General features: G+C 54.6%; 1 protein-coding gene across 1 annotated transcript; it reads left to right on the forward strand.

The window, feature by feature from the left end:
• Nucleotides 1-5,023: 5,023 nt before the first annotated feature.
• On the forward strand, nucleotides 5,024-11,330 carry CALB2 (calbindin 2). Its single transcript, XM_063167905.1, has 11 exons — nucleotides 5,024-5,144; nucleotides 8,187-8,263; nucleotides 8,452-8,541; nucleotides 8,641-8,721; nucleotides 9,557-9,613; nucleotides 9,718-9,795; nucleotides 9,908-9,963; nucleotides 10,169-10,208; nucleotides 10,329-10,382; nucleotides 10,617-10,688; nucleotides 10,931-11,330. Exons 1-11 carry the CDS (start codon nucleotides 5,054-5,056, stop codon nucleotides 11,045-11,047), a joined length of 813 nt encoding a protein of 270 aa, XP_063023975.1. The 5' UTR covers nucleotides 5,024-5,053; the 3' UTR covers nucleotides 11,048-11,330.
• The last annotated feature ends 191 nt before the right edge of the window (nucleotides 11,331-11,521 follow it).

The raw sequence follows: 11,521 nt of genomic DNA on the forward strand, positions 1-11,521 counted from the left end.
TGGGTCTGACTGTCAGGACAGTCTCTGGGACCAGTTCTGGTGATGATCTGCAAGGGGAGAGAGGCTCCAGCTCCATCTTTCACAATGCTGTTCCCTTTCCAGATCAAGCAGGAGTGAAGTGCTTGTCAAGGGGGACAGCACAAGCAGGGAAATATGGAAAGTGGCAGATGTGCAGAGCAAGAAGGAGCCACTTCTACCTGCTCCCTTTTCAGACTTGTCCCAGTATGAGCTTGTTACAGGGCAGCGAGAGAGCAGATAATTTCCCCTGCCTAGAAAATGGTGCTTCACATTCATCTAATTAATACTTGGTAAATACAAAGTCTCTCAAGTGGGAGTGGAAGGCAGCTGTGCAGTGTGCTGTAGCTAGCAGCAGCCAGAGTAGCTAAGGCTGGGATTTCAGCAAACTCCATTAATTAATCAGAGTCAGGCTGGGCTGGGATGTGAAGGGAAGCATCCAAAAAAACCTGCTGTTGTGCTGGTACTTCTCAGGCAGGGTTTGAGATGATGAGGAGCTTGGCAGCAGCATCTGTTTTCAGCAGGCCAGGTCTGCTCCTCTCTCCAGCTGCACCGGAGGCAGACGGAGGCAGATACTGTGCTCTTGTGTCTGAATACAGCTGAAATGCAACTTAAAATTGAACCTGAAAATCACCCTACAGTTAAATCTTCAGCAAATTATGTCTGTTTAAAAAAAAAAAAAATCTAAATTGCATCTGAGCCCTTAAATAGTTTGGGGCTCTTCTTTCAGCTGGCCAGAGTTGGCTTGGATGGCCCAAACTTTGCATGTACATCCTGGTTTTTGTACCTGTCCATGATAAGAGGAAGATGCCCTGGGCACTTGGGGAAGAATCTTATTCATTTGCAGGTGAGCGGAGAAATACAAAACAGAGTGAGCTCATCTGGCTTTTTAATGCAATTTTGTGTTCTTTTACTGCTGATGAATTCCAAAAGTCTGAAATACAGTGATACAAGATGGGAAAGACATGTGGGGAAGGAACTGTGAGGGAATAAAACCTGCTGTGATCCTGAAAACTGTGGTTTTGTTTGCTGTGCCAATGCCACTGGTTAGAAAGAAGGGAGGTGCTTAACTGCTCCCCCTACATCCAACTGCCAGGCTGGAGGGTAACCCAGAGAAACCACACAGAACCACAGAACCACATCCCTGGGGGACAAGAACTCAAGCTCAGGATAAGCAGGACCAACATTTGACCAGCACTTGGCACAGGTATTTCTTACTGATCTCACTAGGCTGACAAACTTACGGCAAAAACACCAAGAACCAAAGTAGCTCAGCTTAACTTCTGAGCAGCTGGGAAGTGCAGTGGGCTGTGGTAATGCCAGAGCAGCAAGTCATCTATGCTGGAGGCAGGACACAGCTCCCTTCATGCTCTGCCTTTTGTGCAGTGCTTTTGGTGGTTTCTGGCAACATCCATGGCTGAAATGACAGCCTCAGCTTTCTTCATTCCTGTACTCTGTGGCACTTACCTGCTTCTGAAGTCCAGGGCATTGTGTTCATAGAGATACACTGAAAGATGCATGAAAAGCTACCTGGCAAGGGGTAAAAGAGCCCCAAAGACATGATGATCCTTGCTGCCTCAGTGCTGTGGCTGGCACTGAGCCCAGGTGCTGCCTGATTAGGGAATGCCACCAGCACAGGCTGTCCCATGTGGCAGTACCCATGGCAAAGGGACACATGGAACACCTGTGTCAGTGCAGGGCAGAGCTGGCACAGCTCCTCCTTTACTCACTCACAGCCATGGACTCATGAGCCAGCCCATCTCATCCTCTGTGCCAGCCTTTTCTTTTTCCTTGCTCATCAGTCCAGAGAAAACTTTCCAGATCACAGGATCCTGCTGTTTCCAGTCCCCTGGAGGAGACAGAGGTGTTATATTGATGCCTTCATGAGTGATTCACATAAAAGTGTGAGGCCAAGAGGAGAAACCTCTGCCACAGCCCTTGGCTGGACCATACCATGAGTGCTTAAGTAGAGATCTCTGCTATTATCTGAGAAACAACCCTGTGACCCTAAAAATCTGATGGTGTGATTCATCCTGTTTCCTTTGCAAGCCTCGGTTTCCCACTCTTTTTTTTTTTTTTTCACATGAGGTTTGCCTTTTGCATTCTTTCCTATTTAGAAGTAAATCAGAAAGCTTTTAAAAACCTGTGCTGTCTCAGCTCAGCAGCGAGCGTGTGCCTTGCCTTCAAGTTATCAAATTTCCCTTAGATGTTTCTCTTTATTGAAAACCTGCAGTTGAATTAAGGGGATTCTGCTACAGTGGTGTGTTGTTTGGGTTTTTTTCCAAAAGCTTTAGGTCTTCACTGCAAGGATTTCATTTGCAGGAAAGAACTAAACTCTCCCCTGCTGTGCTGAATGTGCAGAGCAGGGGGGAGCGATGTGGATCATGGCAGTGGGTTGATCTCAGAGTGTTGCTGAATTAAGTCCTGGCTCTGTGAAACAGCATGATGGTCTGTTCTTTCCAAAATCTGATGGCATGTTCAAATTGAATCATAGAGTGTCCTGAGCTGGACCAACAAGGAACATCAAGTCCACTGCCCAAGAATCCCACCATGTGTTGATGTGATGGATCCCATCATCCCTGAGAGTGTTGTCCAAATGCTTCCTAAACTCTGTCAGGGTTGGTGCTGTGACTACTGTGCCCTTCTCCCTGGGTGAAGAACATTTCCTGATATCCAGCCTAGGTGGTGGGACAGGGGTGAAGGCTGGAGGAAACCATCCAGCCTTTTCTCCTGCAGAAGGGACACCCATGTGGGAGATGGCTTCAAACAGCAGCACAACCACCCCTTGCTTTCCTTTCCTGAAGCTTCACAGCCCTCTCTAAAAGTCTTCCTCAATCTTAGCAAATCCCTTCCTACAACAATGAGCCCCTCTTGCACTGCAAGCTGCTTCAGAGAGGCAGCTTGGGGAAGGATTTCCCCAGAAAAGGGAGGGAATACACCTGGAGCCCAAATATTGCTCCTAGGCCCCACCTTGGAGCAACCTTGGCTCTTTGTTAGCAGAGAGGTGGGTGTCATGGAGAAACATGAATGGTGGTGACCCAGAGCCACCCCTGTGCTGGGCTGGAGCTCTGCTCCACGTGGAGCAGATGATGGACCAGTGTTGGTCCCTGTTCCCATTCTCTCCCCTGCCTGGCACAACTGGGACACATCCCTAAACCCAGTCCTGCAGAAGCAGTGGATGTCTCCTCTCAGCCCCTGGGAAAAATCTGCTCTGGAGGATGTGGGACAGTAAAGCAATGGGCTCTGCTGGGGAAAATTGCGCTGCAATAATGGAAAAAAGAGGCTTTTTTTTGACTAATTTCTGTGCCAAACCACAGGAAATGAGAATGGAATACTCAGGACACCCTTCAGTGTCCCATGAGTGCCTCAAGGCTGTGTTGTGCAGCAGGGAGGAGGAGAAGGCCATCACACTGCTCAGTGTCCCAGTGTGGCTTTCCTCTTGGGATGCTGGCACAGCATCTCTTCCCCTTTGTGTCCTGCCCTGCCTCAGCTTCCCACAGCATCAGAGCCAGGTGTGGCTCCATCTCCACTGCACTGAGCTCCTCCAGGCCCCTGCCATTCACAGGGAGCACCTCACCCTCCCTGTTTTCCAGCCAAAAGCCACAAATGAGAGGCAGCAGCACGGGGCAGGATGGGCAGTGTCCCGAATAGCTCCCAGCAGCTGCCTGCTGCCGACTGCGTCCCCGCTCTGCGCACATCTGAACTTCCCTGATGCCTTCTCATCTTTAATTAAGCACTTCCATCAGCTCAGCCTTCTCGCTGGATCTGAATTTTTTTTTCCCTGTAGCCATGGCAACGCTTCCCCTGGGCAGGCTGCGCTGGAGCCAGTGACAAACCCCATGTGTGGCTGTTTTGTTTGGGCCTGGAAACTTCCCTGCCGTTTGGGAAAACTTGGGAAAAGAAAATCCTGCAACGAGCTGGTGAGCGGCAAGAGGAGCCAGCGTGAGGAATGTGTTTTGGGCTGAGCATCCCTTCTGTCCCACAAAGAGCCTTGCTCCAGCAGGGATGGCAGAGCCTTGATCTCAGGATTCCTTGGTTTTTCCTCCAAAAGATGGCTGCAGTGTCCATGTTTTGTGTGGGTGCACTCCAGCCATGGGTGCAAGTGACAGCCCTGCTGGGGCCATTGCATGGTGGTGGTGGTGACACAGGGACTGCCATTACCCTGCTCCTCCTGCCAGGACCAGCAAATAAGGCATGAAACTGCTATGAGGCAGAGGGACAATAACACAGATATGGTGACACAGGGCATGGGCATAGTGACTGGGGTAGGACTCGGTGGCACAGGAAGGGATGCAGGGACTTGAGGAAGGAATGGAGTGACAGGCAGGAGGAGGCAGCAGGGCAGAGTGACAGGGCAGTTAGGTGTCAGGAAAGGGGTAGGTGACATTAAGCAGGGCGGGTGATGTGGAACAGGGGTAAGTGACACAGGGCAGGATAGGTGACACAGAGCAGGAGTAGATGTCATGGGACAGCAGTAGGTGAGAGAGCAGGGTTAGGTGACAAGGCAGGGACGAGTGTCAGGGCAGGGGCTGCTGACTCCAGTGCCCAGTGCTGCTCCCAGTGTCCCAGTATCCTGGTGTCTCAGTATCCCTGTGTCCTGGTATTCCAGTGTCCTGATGTCCTGGTATGCTGATGTCCAGGTGTCCTGGTATCTCTGTATCCTGGTGTCCCAATGTTCTTGTATCATGATGTTCTGGTGTCCTGATATCTCGATATCCCTCTGTCCGTGTGTCCCGCTGTCCGTGTGTCCCGGTGTCCCGGTGTCCCGCTGTCCGTGTGTCCCTCTGTCCGTGTGTCCCTCTGTCCCGCTGTCCCTCTGTCCGTGTGTCCCTCTGTCCCGGTGTCCGTGTGTCCTGCTGTCCGTGTGTCCCTCTGTCCCGCTGTCCCGGTCCCCGCTGCCCCCCGTGCCCGGCCGGTGTCCCGGGGCGGCGGCGCCCTCTGGCGGCGGCGGGCGGCGCGGCAGCGGCGGGTATAAAAGGCGGCTGCGGGCGGCGGCGGGATCGGGAGCGGCGGGATCGGGAGCGGGATCGGGAGCGGGATGGCCGGCCCGCAGCAGGCCCCGCACCTCCACCTGGCCGAGCTCACCGCCTCCCAGTTCCTCGACATCTGGCGGCACTTCGACGCGGACGGTCAGTCCCGGGGCGCGCGGGACACTTCGCTCCTCAAAAAACCGGCGGGGAGGGCAGCGGGCTGAGCATCCCTGGGGGCGCGGGGCTGAAGGGGGGGTGGTGAAGAGTCCCTGGACATCCCGGAGGAGAGGATAGAGCCTCCACAGCCGCAGCCCGGGGCTAACGGTGAGCCCCCGGGGTGATGGAGAGCCCCCGGGATGCAGAGACTCCAGCACGGAGAGTCTCCGGGGTGATGGAGAGTCCCCGCGGCGCAGCCCCGTCGGTTGAAGCTCCGGGGTCGGGGAAGCAATCGGTCCCCCAAGACCCCCCCCGTCGGGAAAGGACGGGGAGCCCCAGAAGTGGAGCCCACTGGGAGCCCTCAGCCCATGGGACGCTGAGCCCGGGATATCCCGGTTCTCCTTGACATGTCCCCCGGGTGCCTTGAGAGCTGGGATTCGCTCGGGGCTGCTGTCACCTCTGGGTGCTGCTCTGGGCGTTTTGCCCTTCCCGGAGCCCAGTGTCCACCCTCGGTCCCCTCCGTCTCCCTGCCTCGGCAGTGCCCCACACTTGGTACCTGGAAGGAGTGGGGCAGCGTGGCTCCCAGATTGGCCCCAGGGCCACCCCTTGCCAGGAGTGACAGAGCTCCCGGGTGTCCCACACCCGGAGCAGGCTGAGGAACGGTCCCTCCACGTCTGGAGTGCTTGGTCTTTGCCTGCCTGCTCCCCAGCCTCCCAAAACCTCCCCCCAGGGATGCTGGCAAAAACCGTGTCCACTATGGGGATGTCACCTTCCCACAGTCACATCTGGGCAGGACATCCCTGTTTCTACCACTGTCTGCCCCAAAAAGGGGGGAAAAGCAAAAACCAGCATTGTTTTGTGGGAAAACAGTTTCTTCCAGCGCTGCGGTGCCGTGAAGGAGGCTCAGCCTGCTGGGAGCAGCAGCCCAGGGGAAAGCTCCTGTCTTTCACTGAGTCTCCTGCTCCTGCAGGGAGGTCTGGGGACCAAAAATCTCCTGGGAACTGCAGCATGTAACCTCCACAGCTGCGCTGCTGGAACTGGAGCTCAGCTTGCTCCTGGCTGCATTTTGGGGTTCCCCCCCTGCAGCCTCACAGCATCGGGGACACAGACACAGGTCCCTGTCACTGCTGGCACTGGAGCAGCCACCAAGGGGCTGAGAAGGTGGCACTCCAGTGGGAGTGGGCAGCTCCCAGTGTGGGTGTCCAGCTGCCTCCCTGCAGCGTGTCCCACTGTGCCCTTGGATGTGCTCTGTCATCTCCAAAACACCGCGGCAGGCACGGATCCAGCTTGGCCCACGGCCCCCAGGCAGGGCAAGGCTGCAGCACGGCAGGTGCCCAGGAGAGGAGGGACTCAGGCATCAGGAAAGAAGGTGGCCTTGACAAGGACAATGCTCAGCTGCACCAGGCAGGAGCTCCAACAGCCCTGGCTGCTTCCCTGTGCCAATGGAGGGACCTGGGGTTCATCCGCTCTGCATGGGACTACTTCACCCAAGCTCATCCCTGCATTTAAACCCCTTCAATGTGCCTTCCACGCCTTGAGCCACCTCCCCTCAAGGCTTGCCATGCCCCTTGCTGTCCTCACTTTAGCAGCCACAGCTGCCCCAGGCTCCGAGGTGGAGCTGCATGGACTGGCTGTGGCTCTCCGAGGGGATTTTCCATGACACTCCACATCCCGCTGCTCTGCAGACATGGATCAGACCTGTCCAAGCTGCTGCTTGGAGAAAGCCGAGCTACTGGCCACAGCTTTTCTCTGCCTTATTCTCTTTTCTCAGCTCAAAACTCCTGTTGATTTTTTCTTTTTTCCCCAACTGAATTCAAAGCCACTCAGGGTTCTCCGGCACCCACAAAAGCAAAGCCCCTGGGAAGAGCAGTGGGATGCCAAAGTACCTCAGTGGGTCACACCAGCACCCCAATATCACCCAAGCCCCTCATCCCCTCCTGGGAAGGATGCTGCTCATCCATGGGGATGTGGTCACCAAAGAGGAAGGTACCCTGGGATCTCCCCAATGCTTTGAGCTGGGATGTGGATGGGTTATTCCCAGCTGCTGTGCTGCAGTGGGGAGCAGAGGCTGATGGGGAGCCTGCAGGTGATATTGCTGAAGGTGGTGCAGAGCAGGGAGATGTGGTCCAAGCCTCCAGAGGCTGAAATGCAGAGCAGTCCTGGGGGAAATGTTCACAAGGAGAGCCCTCGCTATCCCTCAGCCAGGCACTTCAGGGGAAAGGGCAACATCCCTCTGCTGCATCCAGATGTTCTTGGAAGGGAGGATTTCTAGCAGGGAGGTGACACCTTGCCTGACAGCACCATGGAGTTGGTGTCTTCACTGCTGTCTCCAGCTGTGATGTGACCCTGCTGTTTCCAGGCACAGCAGCCACCCCCCAAAGCCACCAAGGGCCAGCACTGTGTGGCTGAGCCCTGGCTGAGCCATCCATCCGCTGAGAATCCCACAGGCAGGGCAGGGCCATGGATACCCCGGGTTCCAGGGGAACCACATCTCAGCACAGATACCGGCAGTGAGAGGTGTGAGGTACACAGGACAGGGATCTTTTGAGCTCCTGGCCATGCTGGAGATTGGCAGTGGGGTCAGCCCTTCCTGGAGCTGATCCTGCACCCAGGATGGGGGGATGCTGTGCTGGGTGCCTTGTCTCTGCTCCTCATTTGCCCCTGTGGCCCCCAAAGAGGGCTGAAAGGAGGCAGTCCTGGTTGGGAAATGCTTGCACAGGATTGGGTGCCTTTATTTAAGGCATCTGATTGAAGCATCAGATAGAGAAAATGCAGCAAAGACCAAGATGAACAAAGTCCCCTGTGCCCCACAAATGAGGGCAAGGGACAAATCCAGGGCTGTGTGTCACCTGGGCAAATCTGGGCATCACTAGTATGTGTAACACTCAGCATCAACATTGGCTGGCATTTCCTTGCTGCCACAGTTGCCTTGGAGCCATGTCCTGGTGCAGAGGGAACAAGTGCCCTGTCCCCTGGGAGCATCTGTCCCTCTCCTCCTGTGCTCTGACACTGTGGAAGTCCTACTGCATTTTTTTCCTCCCGCAGGAAATGGCTACATTGAAGGCAAAGAGCTGGAAAATTTCTTCCAGGAGCTGGAAAGTGCAAGAAAGGGGGCGGGTGTGGTAAGAGCATCTTCTGGTTTTGCTCCCTCCTTCCGCTGTTCCCTTGTGCCCAAAGACTCATGTTCATGTGACCCCCACCTCCTTTGGGCACTCATGAGTGGGACTGGGACTCCTCTGGGAAGAAAGCAGGAGAAGAGCAGCACAGGGAATGGGGAAAATGCTCCCAATCTCTCTCTCCTTGCTGGCAGGACTCAAAGAAGGACAATTTGGGTGACAAGATGAAGGAGTTTATGCACAAATATGACAAAAATGCAGATGGCAAAATCGAGATGGCAGAGGTGAGCGGTGCTGGACCTGACAAACCCCAGGTTGTTCATGTTCCACCCCCATGCTCATGTTTCCCCTCCACCATTCTACCCTGCCTGTGTTTCCCACAGCTGGCCCAGATCCTGCCCACAGAGGAGAATTTTCTGCTGTGTTTCCGCCAGCATGTGGGCTCCAGTTCAGAGTTCATGGAGGTGAGTGGGACAGGCTGCTCAGGGGGATCCCCAGGGAATTCAATCCAGCTCCACCAAGGGAAAACATCTGGGAGCTTGAACTGCCCAAACCTCCCCTGGTCTCCCCAAAACCCTTGGCAATAACTCACCACTGGGAGGCAGTGCTGGTTTAGGGAAGAGCAGGAGTAGTGAGTTTTCCCAGTTCTCAGCACCCCTTGGATACTTCTCAGGGCAGTTGGGTGCCTCATCCCAGCCTCCAGGCAAGGTGAGCTGCAAGAATCTGGGGCTTTTTTGTAAACTTCCCCTCATGGCTGCTCCTAAGTGCCCCAGGGATGTGCCAAAGCCAACACTGTTCTGGGCCTCCCCTTAACCTCACTGTGCCCTTGCATGGGGTGAACCCACACAGGTGGGAGAGAAATTGCAGATGGGGAATGAAACATAGCTGAGAGTGGAAGGGAATGTGCAGCATCCTGAAGAGGAAGGAGCTTGTACATGGAAACTGAACCCTGGGTGGAGGGGAAGTCTGAAAGAGGAGCACCATGTGATATGGGGGAGGGGGGGGGTAAGCGGACACTATTGTTCAATTGGGGCACGCAATTAAATGTTATTAAATATTAAAGTCTGGTCTTGCATACTGACATGAGGATAAAGGTGCTTGAACTCTTGGTGTGGGGCTGAACGAAAGCATCTAGCCCCAAGGGAGAGCAGATGATGCCAGAGGAAGCTGTGAGATGGCCCCATCTCCTTTAGGGTGGTGGGGGACACCCTCAGCAGGGATTTTTGGGGACACACACACTTGTCAGGGGGGAGTGGGGGACACGAGCCCCTGCAGAGGCTCACGGCAGTCCCTCCGCAGGCCTGGCGCAGGTACGACACGGATCGCAGCGGCTACATCGAAGCCAACGAGCTCAAGGTGGGCTGTGGGCATGGGGTGGGCTGGGCTGGGTCCCTGCCAGTGGGACATTCCTGCTGGGGCAGCCAGGGATGGGGACAGCCAGCAAAACCCTGTCCTCCCAGGGCTTCTTGTCGGACCTGCTGAAGAAGGCGAACCGGCCCTACGACGAGCCTAAGCTGCAGGAGTACACACAGACCATTGTGAGTGGGACCTGGGGCACTGTGTCCCCACGGGGGTGTCAGCACCCCAGGGGGGTGGCAGGCAGGGGAGGAGGAGGGGATGGGTGACAGGGTGCTGTTTGTGTCCCCACAGCTGCGGATGTTTGACATGAACGGTGATGGGAAGCTGGGCCTCTCCGAGATGTCCCGGTAAGGTCACAGGCAGCGAGAAGGAAGAGCTGGGGAGGGAAAGACACCTGAAATGCTCATGTTTGGGAAAAGTCTGCTCCAGCTTCCAGGGAAAACTGTTTTCCTCTTTAATTTACTCATGTTTCTGAGCAAAACATCACTGGGATTTAAGAAAATGCCTCTTTCTGGCTGCTTCCCCCTCTTCCCTGCCCTTCTTATTTTTCAGACTTTTGCCTGTGCAAGAAAACTTTCTTCTGAAGTTTCAGGTAACACAATACCACTCCTACTGCTAATAATAACAACAAAAACAACCCATTCCCACTGTTTGTACCTCCAATCCCTCTCTCATACCCTGGCACCTCTCTCATTCCCTTGTCACTTCCCAGGGAATGAAGCTGTCCTCAGATGAGTTCAATGCCATCTTTGCCTTCTATGACAAGGTAGGGAGCCAGCTCATGGGAAACCACCCCAAATAAATGTAACCTGGCAAAAAATAACCCCAAATCATATGGTTTTGGCTGGGGCAATTCCCTGCTCTGGTTTGGGGTGGGAGAACTGGGTTTACCTCTGGCTGTGCTGGGTGAGGGTCTGGGGATGCTCATGTCCAAGGGGGAATTGAAGGGCTTGTGTCCTTGTGTCCTTCCTGCTGCTGATGTCCCTCCCACATTATCCAGGATGGAAATGGCTTCATTGATGAGAATGAGCTGGATGCACTTTTGAAAGACCTGTATGAGAAGAATAAGAAAGTAAGTGGGGGCAGAGCTTGGGTGCCACCCCCAGAGCCCCCCAGTTCCTTCTCCCATCTCCCAGCAGCATCTTTCCATGTCCATGCTCCATGGGGACCAGGAGATGCTGGTCTCAGTGCTGACCCTGCATCCTCATGGGAAGCTGCACTGGAACTGGGGGGAGTATGATTGTGATCTCAGCCTGGGGGTACTCCCTGGGGAGAAAGGGGATACCCACCCCCAGTGCTCCCCATGCTTTTCAGGAGATGAACATCCAGCAGCTCACCAACTACAGGAAGAGCATCATGAACCTCTCCGACGGGGGCAAACTCTACCGCAAGGAACTGGAGATGGTGCTCTGCAATGAGCCCCCCATGTAGGACCCCATATACACAGCCCACGCTCCTCCTCCCCGAAAACAAGCACAAAGGGGAGCCCCCATCACTGCAGAGCTCCCCCAGCATCTCTTGGGTTTGCTGTAGGTTGCTAAAATCCCATTTGGGGGGGGAAACTTTTTTTTTTTCCCATCTGCCTGGTTTGTTTAATGATATGATTTTTTTTTTTTTCTTTGCGGGGGTGTTGTTTTCATTCCTTTGGTCTCTTGAGTTTTTATCATTTACCAAAGAACAGTTTACTAATAAATTCAAGTACTGCTAGACTGAAGCCCCTATTTCTCCATCCCATGGTGGGCTGTGGGGTGACAGGGAGGAGGGGGATATCACACTCTGATCCCACAGAGGACGTGGCTGCTGGGTGGGGAAGAGAGATGGAGCATTTGGGAAAGCCCCTTTGGAATGAGGGTCATTGGAAAATCCCTGGGGAGCAGAGCACAGGCAAGCTGGGTGAGGACACTG

This window comes from Melospiza melodia, chromosome 13, assembly GCF_035770615.1.
Source record: "Melospiza melodia melodia isolate bMelMel2 chromosome 13, bMelMel2.pri, whole genome shotgun sequence".
In the NCBI taxonomy this organism is placed as follows: Eukaryota; Metazoa; Chordata; class Aves; order Passeriformes; family Passerellidae; genus Melospiza; species Melospiza melodia.